Source organism: Dromaius novaehollandiae, chromosome 17 (genome assembly GCF_036370855.1).
Source record: "Dromaius novaehollandiae isolate bDroNov1 chromosome 17, bDroNov1.hap1, whole genome shotgun sequence".
NCBI lineage: Eukaryota > Metazoa > Chordata > Aves > Casuariiformes > Dromaiidae > Dromaius > Dromaius novaehollandiae.
The window spans coordinates 12,348,536-12,369,592 of NC_088114.1; the positions used below are offsets into that span (position 1 = coordinate 12,348,536).

The window sequence follows — 21,057 nt, forward strand, 5'->3', positions numbered from 1 at the left end:
ACCCGCCCCGCTGCCTAGGGCACTGCCTGACATCTCGCAGGCACCCTTGGTATGCATGCAGCGATATGACAGCATCTGACAGCAGCAGGTTTCAGCTGGAACTATCTTCAAGGACATATTAAACAGTGCAGTTAAATGCACCTAAATACCTCAAAGTACCAGAATAAACCTGTGAAAAGGATCATTCTGTGTACTAGTTTATCTCTACAACAGTTGTATTTGTTGCAAGCCTGTTAAATAAATACTAGATAGGGAAATCAGCTTGCGGCAGAAGCCCTGGTAGAGCACACAGACAGGATTCACGGGCCAAAGAGAAGAAACAGCTATTTTAAAAAGAGGTTTGGCAGAAGGGAAGCAGACCCATCTCTGTTGAGCTGTTCAAGCTGCCTCAAATGTTAATCCTGTCTCAGGAACCCGAAGCGGGGAGTGCTGCGGGCACACTGAGTCAGCGGGTGGGGCCATCTTTTTCCATGTTTGCAGACGGAACAGGAACAGAAAGAGCAAAAGAAACTGGAAGCCAGAAATGTAGCACCTGGCTGCTGCACGAGGCAGGCGTTCAGCAGGGCAAGCCAAAAGACCCCACAAACCTGTGCAAAGCCAGCACGCACAGGTAAAAATAGGGGTCCTATCTCCTATTCATACAAACATCCTAAATAACACGCAAAAGAGAAAACAAAGATACTTTCAAAGCCCATCTTTTTCCTGATGTTCCTTGCCCCCTCCTTGTTCTAGATGAAGCTTTTTAAGTGAATCATGCTGTTTACTGCAAGTCTTATTTGCCCTGTTAGGCCAGGTGAATTAAGTTTTGTATTTCACAGCAAAGAAGCGTGAGAAGGCCTGGCAATAACCTCCAAACTCCCCTGTCCAAGAACACTCAACGGAGGAAAATACACACATACTACGTAGTCACAAGAGACGATACTGCCGCTGACTTCTTCCAGTAATTACATCATTAAAAAAAAGGTCTTATCCTATGACCACTCACACAGACTCCTGGAAACCGATGCCTGCTACTCAAGGGGATCCAGGCTCCTCGGAAGGCTGTGCTCATCCGACACTCACAGAGCTCTCCTTCCAGGCGATTTATAACCTAAACAGTTTTCTAGCAAAAGCTGGAGATTTTCCTGTTCTCAGAGAAAAGAGATAATTGTATCTTTTTTATTTTCTCCTGACCATAAGCAGTCAATACATTTGCTGATGTAATTATTAAAAATACAAAGTACTTACAAAGGCACCTGAAAGGGGAGGTAGTCACATGGATGAAGATCTCATCTGGTCTGTCTTGCAAACAACGCTGACTAAAAATAGGCCTTCCCCCCCCCCCCCCCCCCCCCGCTTTTCCAGTCCTATCATTCTGCCTAGTGTGCGGTCTGTAGAAGAAATTTATTTCAAACATGGGCAAATCCTCAGGCCACTTTGCCTGCCCACCCCCCACCCGGTTACCTGCAGAAACAGAGCATCTGACCGGGGAAAGAGGTACTCTGCCCAAAGGATGCCCCAGATCTCTGCCTGAAATCCTGAAGCAGCTGGGTAACCAGGAGCAAAATTGCTCAAGTCGAACCTGGCTGCTCAGCATTAATGTTCGCACTGTTATTTGTATTACCAGCCCCGGAGTCCCAGCAGATGGGGGGGGGGGGGGGTTACCCACACGCTGTATTTCATGGCATGACACGGGCTGCCCTTCATCACCGACCAGGCAGCTGCTGCTGCTGCAGCACCAGCAGCTGTGGGGAGCAGGGACAAGATGCACCGTTAGAGGGTTTGTGTGTTTTGGTTTGGGTAAAGGGTTTTCTTTGGTTTTGTTTGTTTGTTTGTTAAAAAAAAAACCACACACACACAGATGATCCCCGATCCACTTCACAGCGTGAACCTACAAATGAACAGTTGCTGGCACAACTGATAGGGCAGCGTGCCACAGCACGGAGCATTATCACCAAAGGCAATTTATATCAAGACACAGCCTCAAGGGGCATAATATAAAAATACTGTAAGACATATACAAAAACATGTTGTAAGATGACACTGTCCTTGCTTAAAAAAAAAAAAAAAGAAAAGAAAAAGAAAAAAAAAATCAGGAGCGGGGAAAAAACCTAACACACAAGCAGAACCAATCACAGCCATAGGCAGGCAAATGCAAAATAGATTTTGAACTTAATTATTTAGTGGGGAAACAGAATGATTTAATAGGAGCCCAGAATTAAGAAGAGCAAAGAAACAAGAAAGTAGTAGTGAAAGAAAGTGTATGGATAGTAGGAGTCAGAAATCAAAGAAAAGACAAATCTCTAGTAACAGAATTGAGGGTTTTGGGGGGGGGGTTCTTTTGGGGGGGGGTTGGTATTTTCATTTAAAAATTATATAGAGATATAAATACATTACCAGATATGTACACATGGTGGAAGTTAATCCATTTTTCAGCACAAAGAAGTGTGGCCCAGGAGAAGTGCACCAAGTTGCATCCCAGGGCACCAGGATTTACCAAAATTCAGCTAGAAGCCTGAGCTTCAGCATCTCCATAAAAACTGGCTGAGCTGCATGCATGCTTGTTAAAATAGTTGGACATTTATATAAGATTAAAGTTTGTTATAGACCCAGGGTTTTTTTTTCTTTTTAATTATAAGTTCATTTTTCTTTTCCTTTACACGCTTTTGCGAAATATATGCAAATCTTTTTCCTTACTAGTGACAAGAAGAAAAAAAAAAGCTATTCTTAAACAAGCATATCTGCACCATGCATCAGCCCTACATGGTGTGTGCCCGTTAATGGGGAAACCAGGTTTAGCATCAGAATTTTTCCTTAGCAAGCTGATTATGTAGTTAGAAGAAAGAGCTTGCTACAAAGTTTAGGTGGAAATTTGTAAAGGTGTTTCTATTTTTGCATCAGTGCATATTTGCACACATACTGAAACCAGGCTGAAACATCTGCATACAGAATATAAAAGATTAAAGTTCAAAAATTCTCCTTCTTCAGGTCTTTCGTTTTCACACATATGCAGAGCACATTTACACAACAAATAATCGAGTCTGCTCCCTTGCTTTAAGTGGACGTACTGAAATGTCAGACAAGCGCTGAAGCCAAGGACGGGCACTAAATGTGGAAAGGTTTAGAACGCCGCCTCGGCAGTATAAATTTTACTATATTTCAATACTGAGTGCAACACAAAGCAGAGCTTAGGCCACATTAGTACATATTTTAGTTTGACTGAACGGTGAGACCACAACAAATTATGTATAGGTCAGTGCTCAAGCCTGAATAAATTTAGGGTATTCAAGGTCAGGGCTAGGGCATGTTTGCTGAACACAAACACGCAGGTTAGTCACGTTCCAGCAGCGAAGATCCCACCGCGGTGCGACACAGCCGGAGCTTGCTGCAGACCACGGCCCAGGCCCTTGAACGGGAGGCACCTTGTTCTGTCGTCTCAGATACTCTAAAAAACAAGTAATATATGTATTTTTCTCCCCATGCATACTAAAAAAGCCTCCCTAACCAAACTATCTCAGAAGACTGAACAAACTACAAAAAGCATATTGGATGCTTTTTATGCAAACACCATTTTGTCACACTTTCTCTTGCCTTTCTGCCTCCTAAGACAGCAGAGGCAGACTGGTGCTAAAAATGTATTTAATAAAATAAAAACGCTTTCCAAACTGCATTAAGGTTTCCATAGCACCCATCTAGAAAGCACGGCAGACGGGCATGCACAGCTAGCAGCTCTCCGAAGGGCCGGAGAAGCCTTTCGTGAGAGCTGTTTTCAGAGCGCCTGCCCAGCGCAGCTTGCACAGAGCGCTCCAACACAGCGGCAGCTTTGCTGCTGAAGCTAGGCAGCATGGACCAGGTGCACGTAATAGTTTTAAAACATTTACAACCTAGGTCTGTGAAAACCTTATCAGCTCTTCTGAAGTCAGAGATCAAGCCCACACTTAAAAAATCTTGGGAAATTGTGGCTTTTCGGTCCAGGCAGCCATACAGAAATAAGCAGCTAGTGCTCTGGAGCTTCAACCGCAGCAAAACAAAGTCACTAGAAATCCCGACTTCAACAAGTTCTGGTTTAAGCCCCTTCTGAGATATTGTTACAGCTCTTAAGTGTAGCCATCAGTGTGCCCAACTGTTAAATACATCAAAAAACAATAATCCAAGAAAAAATAAAAATCCACGAAGTTCCCCCATTCCTTCCCTGCTAGCTACTCTGAGCTCTGCCTCTTTTCCATCACGATATTTTTTCCTGATGGGAACCCTGCCCATTTGAGCAATACGCAAAAGCTCTGATAACTGCAAAGTGGTTTCAGCTCAGTGACTCCACGACAGCAACGCGTGTCCTCAGGTGGACTTTCCTGGAGGCGTCCCTCAGTCCCCCATTCCCCCGGCTGCACTCGGGGCCTGCTCTGAAGCACAGCTTGTCATTCCTGCCTGCCCCCCACCCCCTCCTGGGCACAGCTAGATCCTTATGCACTGCAGGGAGCATCAGCGTTTCTCCTCAGCGTTACCTCTCCCGTTCACCTCCCTCATGGAGCTTTTCAGTACAGCGCAGAATTTCTGAGCGCTTGAGACATTGACCATGAATACAGTACAAAGCCATGAACAGGAGAATAAAAATAATGTCAATGTTAAATCGCAGACAGATTGTCAGGGAGCACTCAAGCCAATGATGGGGGAGATTAAAAGAAACATTGTGAGATGATCAACCACTGCAATATTAAGACATTTCAGTAAGAGATCAGTAGGATTTCTCAGCAAGGTAAACTGTCCTTAAGTTCCCAACTCCTCTGAGGTGAGACTGGCCGAGACTCATCCCTCACTTTGGGGTGGAGGCTGCAACAGGACCTTCCGTCTCCTACACCTTCCCGGGGCACACGTTCCCTCGCCGTAACACTATCTCCTTCAGACTTCAGAAAGCTCTTCCCAAGAGCTACAGCTCTGTTCCAGGGTGGGGCTTTTTTTTGTTGGGTTTTTTTTTTTTTTTCCCCTGGCAAGGAGGACAAGTGCTACTGCCAGCTGGAGGAGCAGCAAGATCTTTTTCTCCTTTTCCCTAACGTTGGGGCAGATGGGACAGGTAGCACTTCCCAGCTCTGGGGAAGGCGAAAGAGAGAAGAAACAGAGGCACAGCAGGGATAGGACAAGTTGTTCAAGGCATACAAGTAGTATCCTAAATACCATGGCACCAGTACCCAAGTACCATGTACTGTTACCATGAGATGAGCCTATCGCATCTATCGCAACTAAATTTACATTACAATCAAGTCAGAAGTCCCATTTACAATACAGCCAGTGAGTGGCCTAGCTCCGGCAGTCTTTGGCCTGCCAAACCTTCTCTTCTGGTTATATCTGGTCAGCTCCTACCTGCACAAAACTAAGCATTGCATCCTACCTAAACTATCTAAAAGAGGGTCATAATTACATCTCCGGATACCTTTTAACATGAAACTCTACAGACTGTTGAAAGAATATACAGGACTGTGCTAGGAGGTATTCAAGACTCTAAAAGTATCCAAAGTTGCACAACATTGCTTTTGGTTACCACACTACAGCTTTGCTAAACCCCCTGAATAAAATAAATAAAAAAACACAGGTGGGTTTTCAGCCTCACAGCATCAACTTGAAGTTTCTGATAAGACTTGATAGTAATCAGTATCCAAGCCCCCACTCCTATAGCTCTGAATATTTAGTCTGCTTTGGCCATCAATTTCCTATTACAAACTTAAAATAATTTATTCAGCAGACACAGAAACTGCAAAATCAATTTGAATTATATACCCTATGTACATATTTCCATATATACCGGGGCAGTTTCCCAGCATTGCAAAGGGAAAGGCTGATGGGTATGTATAAATGCTCAAGCTGGGTTCCAGAGGAGCTGCCAGGAATTAAGCAAAAAATCAAAACCTAGAAATTGAAGTAGTCCCTGCACAGAGACCGCAGTGCAGGCTGCAGTGACAGTTCTGCATTCTCAAGGCTCCGTGTTCAAACATCACTTGGGAATACAGAAAAGTGGAAAATAATTTTCTTCAATATGCCCTGCTCCAGATTCACCAAATATGAGAGTTCCTGCACTTACATGAAGCAGAATCCACTCTCCTCTGAATAGCAAGAGTGTCAGGCCAGGTGAACAAGCTCAAGATCGCACTCGCCTTCTCGCTGCTGTCAGATCGATTCGGGAAGGCCGCCAGGCCTGTAGCTCAGTACTCCACCTGAAACAGCACAGGGAGCTTCTTGACCCCTGTTGTCAGAGAAGAGTGTGGGGCACAGCACTCAGGTCTGCCAAAGACACTTGTGCTGGAAAAAGCAGAACTGTTTCATGTGTGTGATGGAGCAAATGGTCCCCAGGCGCCGTGCTGCGGTGGGCCTGCCCTGCCTCTTTTGAAGATACCCGAGGACTAAACACTGTAGTCCGCTTTCCCACACATCCAGACCCCTCCATCTGATCAGATGTGTGCGCACCATGCAATTTTGTTAGCAACACTTGCATTTTGGTCTCATAACAATCAAGGGAGCGCAGGTCTCCCAGGAAAGAAGAAACAGCAGACTATGGAGCATCCAAACATGTTACATGAATTGCAGCCTACTCCACTCCTATGAGAAGGTCCCTTAGGACAGAAAATAGCAGAGAAAAGGCTGAATGAAAGGTTCACTTGAAAAATTACACAGTTGACTGCTACCCCCAACTTATTGCTTGTGCTAAATGTACTAGCTTTCTGATATAGTCAGAAGCAGCTCTTCAAGGCCCTTTGAGGAGCATGCTTATGTGAGCTTAGACATACTTGTCCCAGCAAGTCTGGAAGCCAAGGACTCTTTTCAAGCAATACTCTGGATTTAGCTAAAGCATTCTCTTCTTTGTATCCATCCACCCTGTACCAAAGGACATGAATGATTAATATCGAACCAGAGAAGCTGTGTATGTCCCAAGGCTGAAGAATGTTTTCATCAAAACTAGTGTCAGTCAGATTTTTTTTTCCTCTTTGCAATTCAGATTTCATTCATCAGCCTTTTAGACTTAAAAAAAAAAAAAAAGAAAAAGAAAAAAAAAAGAAAAAGCAAGGAACACAGAGTAAGACGTGTTGCTGTTCACTGCAGTCATTGTGGAGTCCTGCAGGCTGCACATCTCCTGTACAAGGCACCTTCAGTCGCAGCCAAGCACGGGGCTTGCTAGCAGCCACAATTAGGCTCAGACAGCAGAGCTGTAGTAGGGGTTAACAGCAGGATATTCTCTGCTGACTCTAATCCACAAATTCAAGCAAGTAATTAGTATAAGCAGCAAAAACGCACACATTCACACAAATACTGAGATTACCTCAAAGACAGTGATAGGACATTGCCAGAGTGAGGCATTATTCTGCTGCCTTACAAGAGTGAAAACAGTGACTTCATTCCTATCAGACTCAGAGGTCCAGCGACCACGTCAGGAGAAGGTGAAGCGAGGAGTATCCACGACACCAAGGAGGGGAGGGGAACCCTCACGTTCAAGCGCTGGACCTAGGAGGACTCAAGCACAGGGGGCAGCCTGCAAAGGGGAGCAAGCAAGGCGGTGTGGAGGGGAGAACAGAAGTCTTCCCACAACGTTTGATTCACTTTCTCAGCACGTCATTTCTGAAGCCTCACGTGGTAATGTCAGTGCTGATCATTATAAATCATTTGCAGGAACACAGCTAGGTTAGTGAGAAACAAAGATGACGGTGGCTATGAACTGAGACAGCTGGATGGTAACAGTCACAGGAGCAAGCCTTTCTGTGTCTTGGCTCATGCTAAGCACCATAATCTAATCTCTTTTGGGAAGCTCTGAGCCCAGCCAGGCTGACAGGCCATTACAGCCTTCCTGGGCAAGATCACAGGGTGATATGTAATTGTAGACCGCAGCAGAGAGGGTTCTCCGTGTTGGCGTGTTACACCACCATAGCGACAACAGACCGATCACATGTACTTTTTAGCAGCTCAGACACATCTGAAGCCTGATGCTCCAGGGGATGAGTTGTTTTTCTTCAGAACAGATTATTCTAGGAAGCTCTTGGCCCACTTTAAAAGAACACCCAGATGCTGTAGGTAACGGAGAGGTACTTTTTACTATTATGCCAACAAGGAGAGGCTGCGCCAGCCCCACCCCTGCCGCGGGCTCCGAGCGGGCATTCCTCACCTAGCTTTGCGGCCAAGGCAGCGTATCACTGCTGATAACATACTCGCTGGCACATATCCCATCTGAGAAGTAACTGCTTCTGAGAGCAGAATATTCTCAAGTCCTTAAGAAGAAGTAAACAGGCACAGCGAGCCAAGGCCGTGCAGCGCGCTCCTCCACACCTTGGGGAGGGATCACAAACACGGAGCAGCTGGGGAGGCCAAACGCGAACTGCTCACTGCTAAATAATACGACTGCAAAGCTGGTTTCTTAGGTTTCACATCATACTGGTTGAGCACAGCACTGGCCGCTGTTATTTCCCTGCAGCCACAGGCCAATCTGCAAGTAATTTGGGGCTTTTGGATACTTCACTTTGGAGTGAGCGGTAACTTGTACAGAAGCACTAACTTCAGTGCAGCTTCAAAAGAGGTTGTTTTATTTTTAAAAAGAGAAGGTTCTCCCTAGGAAAGGAGCCCTTTCTCCACAAAACACAAAAAAAGAAGCAACACGGGTTAGCGAAACAGTTGCAGATAACACCCCCACCCAAGGCAACGACTAGCCAAAGGGCCGGCAGTACCAACAGGCCCAATGCGGCAACACAAACCAACAAACCAACCGCTCCCAAGCCAGTCCTGCTCCAGGGCAATCACCGTGGGCTCTCGCGCTGTGCTCGCACAGCCACACGCAGCGCGGCTCCAGCTGCCACATTTGGGCAGAGCTTTCTCCAAAACGGAGAGAGATTCCAATTACATTTGCAATAATCTGATTACTGCACCAGCCATAACGTGGTTAAGAGAGGGGCTGAGAGATACCATTTTGGCAGCTGGGGAGAAGACAAAAGGAAGACAGGCTTTCGTTATTTTAGCGAGCAGGAGAGATTTGCAAACCACATCCAGATTTTGTGACAGCAGTACAGTGCACTGGTCCCGCACAGGACAGCTTTGCTGTTAAAACACATGCAGTGCAACTCAAAACAAGCCTCGGGAAGTCCCGGAGTTGTGAAGCTCTGCCTCTCAGCAGGCAGACACACTGACATTCGAGGATTTACTTACAATTTATGCTTACTTTCACATCACATGTAATTTAAAAATACAGTCAGGAAACCAACCCACCTTATTACTAGTGAGCTGGCTCAAACCTGCTTTGTAACTCAAGACACTCAAAATCGTTGTTTTGGAAGTACTTCATTCACAGCTAGGGAAGAGCAGGATCAGGCCCTTATTGTTCTCGCCACGCTTATCGCTTATCCGACTGGGCAGAACAAACCAAAGGGGAGAGTCGAACGACCTGCTAGTCCGGGTTCCTCTGGGGGAAAAGCAAGCTCCAGATAAGCTGTGCCTCCAATCCGCAGTCTGATTTTGGTGAACAGCAATATGCTTCCCTGCGGTAATTGAAATAGAGCAGTTCTCCTCAAACAGCTTGCCAAGTCTCACCTCATTAACCTTTATGGACTGACCTCCAAAATTCCTTGAAGCTGAAATACTGGTCTCTCTTGCCTCCGTTTATCTGTTACATCTCCGTGTAACTGTTTATCCCTAACAGGTTGCAGAGCAAGGGAGGGCATTAGGGAGACAACTGCTAAACAAGCTAGAACCTGCTGGCAGGGACTGTTTCAGGCTAGCCCTGGGCCCAAAGCCCTCACTGGTTTCTTTCCATCTCTCTGCTAACCCATCTTTCAGAGAGCCCGCAAAGCCAAACCTGGATTACAAACGATCCTCCCTTCCCCCAACACTTCTTCTAGGAGTCTGTAGAGTGCTGCTCAGTATTCAGACAAGCACTTCCCAACACACATTTGAAGGTCTACCAAATTCTAGGGTTAAACCCTATTCCCCCCTTTCCCAAGCCTGTCACTCAAGATGTCTACTGCCCATCCCACCCAACTGATTTTTATTACCTTCACTCACACCTCAGTGAAGGTTTCTAGCCCCAGTGAGAAGACAGCAATGAACAGAGGAAGGCAGCCGCACTTCTCTGAGCAGTGAAATGCAAACTGTCCGAAGGAGCGACTGAATAGGATACTTAGCACTTTATCCAAATATCCAGACCAGGAGCACTACACAAATGAATGGAAGCACTTGGGGAAGGTGCTAGAGCAATTGATTCCACAAATTAGCAGCCACATTGACTCTCTGAAAGCCCCTAGATTTTTTTTGTCTCTGCATTAGCTTCAGGAAGCGCCACTGCAAGACTCGGGAGGAAAGGTGTTGCAGGGTTGCACCTCAGGCACTCTGTCCATGGGGACCATGGCAGCTGCAAGAATTATCTGCACTCATACTAAACACTAAAAGGCTTCAAGGTGAGAAAGATACATTTGTGCAATGTCTTTGCTAGAGGCAAAAAAACCCAGAGGAGACCAAAGTACCTCCTTCCCTGAAGTAGCTCATTGCTTTAAGGTCCATCACCTGCATGCATACGTAAGTAAACTACTTTATAAGCCACGGTCAGTGCATATACTGCTCTAAAGACAGACCCATCTTCTCCCCTGGTTTGCCTATTTCTCTGCACAGCAATTAGTTTTATCTCACAAACCCAATTCCTACATCATTTCCAAAACCTCACCAGTTCTACCATGTTCACCCCTTCCTCCACTCTTCACTCCCTTGCTCACTGTTGGTGCTGCAAGGGAAAAAGAGCTGAGGAGCTTCTAATCCAGAAAAGGAGGGCAGTGAAAAGAAGTCCTGAGAAACCACCAGGTTGTTCTACTCCCTCTTCCTCTTTTTCTTCAACCATCTAGAAAGATGCCTCCATCTCAGAAGAAGCAGTGCGCTGGGCCAGGCAGTCAGCCCACAAATGCTCACATCTCTCCCTGCCACTTTCCAAGGCAGGACCAAACCTGGTGCCAGACAGCAACCTCTCAGGGTTTTTTCTCTGAAACCCTTTGGACTGACAACGGGCAAGCAGAATGGACGGACAGATACATGCAAACTTGTCAGCTCAACTCCTTTGGCAACAAACCGGTTCTTTTATGAGACAGCTACTGCACAGTTGCTTTTTCAGTACTTTGAACAGAGTCAGCAAGTATCATAGGAGCACAGCTCACACAACCAGACTCACTACCGTGGCTCAACCTGCCTACACGTTTCCCACTCAAATCAAAGGCGCCACGATCCTGCGTGGCATCCACTGCAATGCTTGAGGGCTCTAGCACCTGGCATAGACAACAGCATTCTACCTGGGGTCATCACAGTGCGGACGCTGTGTGGACATCCACGTGGTTCTGTTGCAACTTGGTTCCGGCCTTAAGTTTGTACAATACGTCCAAACTCTAAGCGTGCACTGGCATTACACTTCAGCTGCCCAACTGCAGGTCACTGCCTGCCTAGGAGGTCCTCGTGAGACACCTGCACAATACCTTAGACCACTTCAGAAAAGTTTCAAGTGTTGGGATGACAAGCAGCTTCTACCTAACTGATTTCTCCTTGATATATGTTGCCAGAATTCATAACTCTCAGTCTATTAACTCCATAGCAAAGCCAGCCCCACTTTGTCACTTCTTTGTTGTTGGCCATGAAAAACAGCTTCATGCAAACAGATCAGGTGACATCAGCACTCTCCAGGGCTTTCCAGTATTGGACAACTTCCATCTGGGTTGGTTTACCACCTCCTTTCAAAAGCAGGTGCTTTGTGATTGCAGAACCCAGGGGGTGGAGTGGGAGGAATTCCATGGTCTAGGTTGAACCTAAGAAAAGCAAAAATAAAATCTATCTGCATATCATCTATCCATGGAGGGCCAGAGGTAACAGTCAGTATCCGTTTGTGGATGAAGAAAAAGAAGAAAAAAAACCCTGCAGAGTCTACAGTCATTGGGGCCATAAAGCTGAAGCTTCATAGATTTCCTTAGAACTCAGCTGGGGAGAGAAAAATCTTCTTCACTCCCCCAGTCAAAGAAGAGGGGAGTGGTAGAACAAGCAGCTAGATAATCTCAAAAGCCATTAAATAATCTCTGGAAAGCATGGGGGGGGAGCATTTAGACAGCATCTTGCCATCAGTACTCCTAGGAAACCTACTGACCATACAGTAAAGGATTAAAACATTAAAAAAAGAAATAGCAAAATGAAGTAGACAAGTGTTAGAAAAATCTAAACCTCACTCCTGATGCAGTGTAAATCACAGACTAAGGTCAGGAACCATAGCCAGCAGCTCTAGAGAGAGCAGCAGGTGAGCTGCACACCTACGGGTTCTTACACTTCAGATTCTCAGAAGGAAGAACCACTACAGAGTGGCCTGAAGTCTGCCTCAGGTGCTCAGAGCGAAATGTTTGTTTCTGAAGAGCAGTGACAGCACTGGCATTCCTCCCCCCGCAATGAGTCCTTTTCATACTGCTATAAGACTGCAAGGCACTTTTCAAATTATGTCTTGTAAAATCTACGTGAGACAACAGGGGGTGGAAGAAGTGCAGAACTAAGAAACTTGTCCAAGATCCCAGAATACGCAGCTAACCCAGGAACAGAGCCCCTGCAGAAGCTGCTACAGAACAGTGTCCTTCCATCACCATGCAGTCCACACTTTCCTGGGGTTTTAAAATGAAATAGTGTCAGAGATGACCTTAAAAGCAGGAAATTCAGGTGCCTGACTATCTTGTTAGGCATTTAAGCATCCAAAACTGAAGAATCTAGGGCTCTGAGCAAGAATACACTTTAAAACAGTATTCTGCTCAGCTGAGATAACAGGCAATTTGAGTCCTGCAGTCCGCATACATGGACAAACTCCAGTGCTCCTTCCTCTGTCCACATCCAACCAACTAAAAGCATAGAGAACACACTGCTCCAGACAGCGGCATTCAGCACTCCCACACCTAGCAGAGACTAAAACAAGCACAGTTAATCCCGATGTTATTAAATAATACCTATCTCCAAACTGATTGCTGTATATTCAGCAATATGGCTCTTGGTAGCTTTCTAGATAGAGTGGCAGAACTCGTTGGAGAGCACTGTCAAGTCCCCTCAAATGGGCAGAAGTCACTATTCGGGCATAAAGATGCCCACAAGGAAGCAGCTTTACAGGTAAACATTATCTATGTGCACTCCAGGTGCAGTTTGTATGTCCTCATGCAGATAGATTAAATCATTTCATTCACAGAGCTATGAGAGATCATGCCCTAGTTTTATGCAGCAAGCTGTAACACCAAGCAGCAACTTCAGTGTGCGCTTCAATTAACAGCCTGTTACTAGTTGAAAAAAAAAAACAAAAAACAAAAAACCCCCAAAAAACTGACAACTGAGGTCATTGGGAGGCCTCTCCACTGCATGAAGGCACTATGCGACTCTCCCCTTGATTATGAGCAGAAAGCACAATTGTTGGCTTCTTGAGTTCCTATGTCTGCAACAAATGATTACACAGAATTAAAGAAAAAAATTCTTACTCTCCCCAAACAATTGTAGCAAAAATATTCACATTTATCATAGGCTTGATTTTCCCTATTCCCATTACAGGAAATGGGTGTTATATAATTCATTCTAACAAAAAAAAAAAATCTTTGAATGGATTCCATTAAATATATTTAAGAGAAAATATGGTTGTTATCAAACCTCGCCCCTCAGGTTCTCATACCATGCCTTCTCCTTGGAAAAGGCCAAGCTCTTACTACCTTGGTCTGATAACTCATCTGCAGGAACACAGATTCAAATATCGGCTCAGATCCCATTCACTTGAGAGGTGACTTCCTTCTACTCCTTTTTTGTAATGCAAAGTTAACAAGTGATCGCTCAACTGTGAACTCAAAAGAATTTAGACAAAATAGCAAGTGTTCCCTGGCCAAACTCAAGATGCACTGGCATGGCAGATCCAGACAGGAAGCTCACATAGCGTCTGTCTACACTATGTTCAGCATTATTATGAACCAAAGTCATGAAAAGCAAAGCCAACAAGGAGACAGAAGTCTGAATGCACAAAGAAGCCAAACACTATTGAACAAATCCCACTTGATGCTAATTAACATTAAGGCCGGACAGAACCTGCTGTGATTCAGACTTGCACTTTCTATTCAAGCACAACTTCAGGGGAGACTGGCAGAACTAGCGACTGAACCACAGGTGCAGGAGAGGCTGGCTGGAGCTGTGAACTGCTTGCGTATCAGGTGGTGCTGGAGAACAGTCCTCATCAGAGCATCATAGTTGGGAACGGTAGCCAGCCAGCTAATCACACAGCGAGCTCTCACGCCTTCTGTGTTTGTTTTATGAAAAAGAAGTTCTGCCAATTGGTTTGAGATCAAACTTCTTCCTAAGCAGGAAAAAAACCAAATTCTTATAAAATGATGCTCAGTAGGAATAAACCAGAAACATAGTCCTCCTGAAGACATAAGCCTTTTTGGTTAAGTAAAAAGTTGCCACCAGCTAATGTGCAAGACAGAAATGATTAGCCATCTGGTGCAGGTTCCTGCTAAGCTTGCTATGTTACCCCCTATGCTGAGGAAAGCAGAAGGGAGATCAGTTACATTCTGTCCTTGTCTGCAGTCGTGTGGTCATCCTCAGGAACAAGACACTAAGCTTTCCACTGGAACCAGGAATTTTAATTGCTCTGAGCTTTCAGCAGTCCATTTTATTATCGCTGGATCCCACAAAGCACCAACTAAATGAAATTATTTAAACTAAAATTGAACCACTGCTCGTCTGAAAGCTGAATTTATCCTAAAGCTATACCAACCTTTGTTGTTTTTGCCCCTTTGTTTGCCTCTGCAAAACTGCAACTGCCAGGAGGCTTCTCAGTCATCTAAAGAGCATCAGTAAACAAGAGCAGAGACAGATGGCTGCAGCTCAGTTTAAACCAGCACTAGATCCAGCCTCTCCCCTGCATTACTTCTGCTCCCTCTAAGATACACACATATGCATGAGGCCAAACAAGAATGCAGTAGTTCTGGATAGAAAACAAATATGTGTATTTAATCTGATAAGGAAGAAGTCACCATGAGGACAGGGTAATGAGGTTTCATGTACGGTGAACATCCATTACAAATGTACAGCCTTCCACTAACACAACAATCAGAAATAAGGGAAGGGAGGGTTGTGAAAATTTCTCCCTCAGTTGTTGCTCACCCAAAATATTGCAGGCACAAAACAAACAGCAGGGAAAGGACAGTCAAGAATCTCCTTCCAGCTAAGTCACTCTTCTGCGAGCTTGTGCATCAATCTGACACAACCTGGGAAAGCGACACAACCTGATAGGCTCCTCTCTATGAGCCTCTCCAGGGCTCTGATTCACCTGCCACTTCAGGAACTAAATCATGTTGTCAAATATCAAGTTAATCCCTTATTAAAATTACAGATTCAAAGAGGGGAGGAAAACTAACAAACAAACAAAACCCACACAAGATAACTCACAACCTTAGAGCGATAGAAGTCTATCGAAACAATCATACAGGTTTCTTCATTCTTGGAATTCATTGCTTCTCCTTTACTGCCTAGAAAACTACTGGCATTAGCACGAGAGAGTGTTTACATTTTGTGTGTTGCTAAACACATTCAGGTGTCCACACAGATTCGGTGAATCTATCTGAACCAACATAGTTCACTGTTCCCCTCTTTCACTAACTCTAATCTATTCTGAGATCACACACAAACATCTACATGCCTGAATAGCTTACATAAGAATGGGTTCAAAGGTGCCCTGCTCTTCCTAAAACAAAAATTTTGACTGTGCTAAAACTAAATTAACAGCTCTCCCTCTGGGCTTCCTAATATTCTAAGTTCTTCCCTGCCTTAGTGATAGCAGAAGCTGCAAGAACAGGGCTGCACAATCACCACCTCTAATCATCTCTAATTGAAGGATGACACGAGGGAGAATGAGAAACTAGCACCCCAATTAATACAGGCAGGAAAAAACAAGATTATGGGAGGAGCATCTTGGTAAAGCTCCAGCCGAACCCTCAGGTTTTGACATGCTACCACCTCTGGGGTGGAACTTAGCTACTTCTCAGGAGGAGAATAAGACGGAAGGACAGCTCTGGCCCCCTTTTACCTTGTACACATGGAAACTTTTGAGAACTGATTTATGGGGGATTCAGCTGATCCCTTCAAAAAAATCCTGAGTCAACCCTTCTGGGAACCAAATCCATGTTTCTAAAATGCAGTCTGAGGTATATTTCTGCAGGAACTTCCTTGAGCTGGACAACTACAGGATAAGTGCAAGTTTCTCACATTAAACAGTTGCCCCCTTTGGGCAGTTCACCCAGGATCACCTAGAAAGCCTCTCCCGTTCATTTCCATGATGCTGTGTCCCACTCCACACATGAAAAACTAAACGAAAAGCTGCTTAGATAAGAGGTACACACCTGTATCCCCATGGAAACAGCTGTCCTGATGACATCTCCCAGAAGGCAAATCACCATCATTTGGCCAGATCTGCCCTGTTTTGCGTACGCCCACAATAGTAGCCTCAGACACGATGACTTGCTGCTGCTGCCGGTGCCGTTTTTGAGACTGGGGGGTTGGTGGACTGCTACTGTCGAAGGATTGCTGGGAGTTCTGGGAGGGAGAACGGCTTTTATCCCGATACATGCGGTAAGTGGTGGGGCTGGGGGAGACATGGCTGGACTGCCCTGAAGAGAAGTCTTCCTCACTGGAGGTAAGGTTCTCATTGGAGCTACAGTCAGGAGTATATCCTCCTCCAATGTCTTCAAAACTCCTGGGGGAATAAGATCTCCTAGGCCAAGTGAGATGCTTTTCCTGATCAGTTGTGCTCTGATTTCGCAGGATAGGTCCTTTCCCTTCTCCTTCCCCCATCATTCCACCAACATAGATACTCTGATAGGGCTGAAAGTCCACGGGCTGCCAAGGTGGGCGGTTGCTGCCATTGGCATTAATCAGATTATCTTTGAGAAACCTGGGGTTCAGTTCAGCGTCCTCATATTCTCCATCATAGCCGAAGCTGCTCTCGGAGGATCTTCCCCTGTAAGCGGGCCTCTGGAACTCACTAAAGCTGGGTACCATGTTAGAAGGGAGGGAGTGCAGGGACTTTTTGCGTTCCATTTGCATGGCTTGGCTACCAAGGGAGCTTATTTTATCAGAAACATCTTTATCGTTGACCTTCACTAGACCCTTCTCATGATGATACTCCATGTTCACATAAAAGGGCTTTTCAACAACATCCTTGTTATCCCCAGAAGAATGTGAATTAACCTTTTTAATCCTCTCAAAATTGGACCTTAGAGCTGCCACACTCGTGGTGTTCCCTCTGTCCTTCGAAAGCGGTTCAAATGATCCCTCCTTCTCAGCAGACCCCACCAGCCTGCGGGTGGAAGCTGATCTATGTTTTGAAGGAGACCCATCTGTATCACAGCGATTCTCCGTATCTTCTGCAACTCTTTTCAGTTTCTCCTCACCATAATACTTACACCTGTCCTGCTCTCCCTCTCCATGATGGGGGCTGTCCAGGGGCGACAGGTCTGACCCATCGCTCTGGGTGGAGAGCTTCCGTAGGGAGGGTATCCTGGGTTTGAACTTTTCCTCCCCATGGTGTGACTTGCTTTTTTCGTATTCATCTTGGTCAGCAGACTGGTGATGATGCAGGTCTTGGGTCTGCTGCTCTGCACCCCCTTCAGGCAATTGAGAAACACGTTTAAAACCCCATCTCTGTCTATCATAGCTTTTCTTCTCCTTTGCCAGAAGAGTCTGCAGGTAAATCATGCGGAACCTCTCCTTGTTAACCTCCATCTCCAGTCTCCGGATAGATGCTTTGCACATCTCTAGCTCCTGTTCAATGTCTCCCACAGATTTCAGCTCCATTTTGGGAGGCTCAGAGTCTGCAAATTGCGCTTTCCAAGCCTCCACAAACCCCACAGGGTCCACCATTTTGCATACAGGAGTAAGTAAGTAGGGAATAAGGGAAGCTGGAGAGAGAGAGGTGGAGAGAATAAACCAACCGGATCTCACATGCAGAAGCACAAACAGCTCCGGCAGCGTCAACTCAGCGCGTCCCTTTCACGGTCCATGCAGGGAAGCCGGGCGGCGAACGCCAATCCCCGGAGCGGTCTCTCCTCCCCGGCTCCTGCCGGCCCCCAGCCCCGGATACTCGCTACTCGCCCCCCGGCATGACCGAGCTCCCGCCGGCGAGCACCGCCGCTCCCACCGCGCCGCTCCCCGGCGCTTCGCAGGGGGCGGACAAAGGAGCGGCCGGGCGCGGGGGGGGAGGCAGCGCTCGCCCCCGCCCGCCCACCCACCTCCTGCCGCCGCCGTGCTGGGCACGGTCCTCGCTCCGCCGCGCTCGGGGGCCGCCGCGCCGTCCTCCCCTCGCCAGCCCCCGTGTTGTGCTTTCTCTTTCTCTCTCCTCCTCTCCCCCTGCCCCTTTCCCTGTCTCCTCCTCCCGGCTATTGTGCTGTCCGCCGGGCGCACACGCTCCCGCAGCTCCCGCAGCCCCCGCGCCGGGCGGCGCCGCGGCCCGCGGCCGCTACCCCTCGGAGCCCGAGCGCCGCGCAGCCCCGCGGGAGCCCCCCGGGCGCGGCGGCGGCGGCTGGCGGCTGCCCGCGGCTGCCCATGGCGCGGCGCGGCTCTGACGGCGGCGGCGCCCCGAATCGCAGCGCTGCGGAAGGGGAGGGGAGCGGAGGAGCCCGGCGCAGCCACTGACACGGCGCTGGGGCCTCCTAAAGGGGCGGCCGGGCCCGCGGTGCTGCGCGGGGGGCGGCGGGGCTGGGGCCGGGGCTGGGGCCGGCCCGCGCCCTTCCCCGGACACGCTCCCGGCGGCTGCGGGGACACAAAGGCACCGAGCTGCAAGTGCCCGCCTGCTCACGGCTGCGACCCCCGCAGCCGCAGGCCTGGGCACCTCGGCAGATAGCCGCGCGTGTGGCCGGGCTCGGAGAGACCATACCCCGCACGCAGCCTCTGCAGGTACCGCGCTGCTCCGCGCAGGACGGCCCGCGCTCGCCCTTGTGCTCGGAGCAGCGCTCCCCCAGCCCTGCTGCAGCTCGCCCCTGCAGAGGCCACGTTTGCCCCCACGACTGTCAAGGGCGGTTTGTCGCTGGGGCCTGTCACTCACTCCACCCTTCCTGCGTAGGCAGCTATGCCCTGAAATGACAAGCCAGATTTCTGAGCTGGGCAGGCAGTGCTCAGAAATCACCACAATATTAATGACAAAGTCTGCTTTGTTCAGTTAGTCTCACTTTCGCCCTGTCGATTATCCTAGCTGAAGCGGCTAAGAGCCCCAGGCCCCATCCCTGGGTCAGGCGTTGTGGACAGGTTTAAACAGAAGCCTGGCCCCCGAGGTGTGTTCCTTCTGCAATCTAGGTACATGGCTTTGCCTAGGCCCTATATCCTACCCATACTCTAATTTAACCTTTGGAAAAGTGATAATAAATACACCTGGAATTCCAGCTTGCCCATTAGGACAAGAGAAAATGCATCAATATGTACCTCCCAAATCCCTCATAAACCTGCTTCTTTCATGTCTGTACCCCATCAAAGTGGGTTATATATTTTCTGGTATGTGTTATTAGAAAAGATAGTAAGATACCGTCCCAGCAATAATTAATATAATTCCTTGAGTCTATAGGATCTCAAAGCTTAAGTGTTTTTAAATTCTAGGATGAAAAGCGCAAGTCCACAGGAGTAGGAGTAGTAGTCTTTCTTACCTGCCAAATACATAATGCTTCATAATCCATTAAAGCATTTTCCTCTTCAAGCCTTTTCATATGCCAGATAAAAAATATTTTTCAAATATTTGCAGACATGTTACAAATGGCTAATCTTGCGTTCAGTTTTGCATTGTAGATTCTGCTTGCTGTTCATTTCCTGGTTTTAACCTCTTTTCCTGCACTTGTTTCCTCAGCTTTTAACACATACAGGGCATTGACTGATCTATCTGGAAAACATATTATAATCCAAATAAAAATAAAAGCTATGTATTCATTAAATACTTCTATAAATCTTTCAAGAAATCTCAGTCTTTCACAGAGAAAAAGTAAATGGCTTTTCATTACTGATACTGTTATTTTTTTTTGCCTCCTTGCCAGTTTGAACAATGAAATTGTGACATGTATTTCTAGTAATGTGGGGTTTAAGACTGTACTAGCATGATTATAATAATGACAGATATATCATTGGGATATGTTTTGAATACGTACATCACTTTTAATCAAATCTCACAGTTTTGATTCCTTTTTATTTCTAGCAAAGGCTTTTTTTTTTTTTTTTCCTGTTTGGGCTCACTTTTCTCACATCCATGCCCTTTTTGGAGGCAGCAGGAATTCTGACGAGCCAGAGGATGGATTTCTGTGTGCACATGTAACTTGGATGAATAACAGTACGAAACAATCATACCCTCTGTATCTATTGAGGTATTACAGCATCAGAAATCCCAGTGGGCATTGAATGAGTCTCTGAGCTTCTGCTGATACTTTATGCATTCAGTAGAGTATTATTTTAACAGCATATAAAATGTCACTAAGGCTGTGGTGGTGGATACATACGTGTGAGCTGAGGCTGGGAATGTCGTGGTGAAGGGCTGAACCGCAGCCAGCCCAGCCAGCCCACCCCCTCTGCCGGCCTGCCAGGCCCTGCAGAGCCCTTCCCAGCTGCAGGGGAAACAGCACTTCAGTGACCGTGGAGCTCCCTCTTGTGGGATCGACGAGCCAGTCTTCTCAGCCTTAAAAGCCCTGGCTGGAGCTGAGTTATGAACTGTTTCTTCAGCGGGATCTCACACGAGAGAATCAGTAGGAGTTTTGTGGAAATAATTTGGAAGCACAAAAGTGGAGTCTTTTTAAACAGAAATAAAACATGATTTCTGATTCATCTGCAGCTGAAACTAAGAAACCGTATTTTTGCAGCACAAGACAGCATTCTGTAGTAGAGTTTGACAAGGCCAGGTAACTTTCAGAGGTCCCTCCCAACCTAAGCTATCCTGTGATCCCAGGAAAGCGGGAACCCCCTCTTAGGATTAGCAAATGGAGATTGCTCTTTGTGAGAACAACCTCATGGCCAAAATACAAGAAACTCATCTGGCATCTCCAATACCAAATGCAAAGTCTGCTACAA

General features: G+C 46.8%; 1 protein-coding gene across 2 annotated transcripts in view; it reads right to left on the reverse strand.

The window, feature by feature from the left end:
• Window positions 1–18,634, reverse strand: part of BCR (BCR activator of RhoGEF and GTPase) — a 109,311-nt gene extending 90,677 nt beyond the window's left edge. The window contains exon 1 of one of the 2 annotated variants that reach the window (XM_026119087.2): window positions 16,365–18,634. In XM_026119087.2, the coding sequence (XP_025974872.1) occupies window positions 16,365–17,883 (1,519 nt within the window). In that variant the 5' untranslated portion in view covers window positions 17,884–18,634. Of the gene's footprint in view, window positions 1–985; window positions 1,213–16,364 lie in introns of those variants that run through there. The other variant, XM_064522223.1, reaches the window with a different exon arrangement.
• Window positions 18,635–21,057: the final 2,423 nt, after the last annotated feature.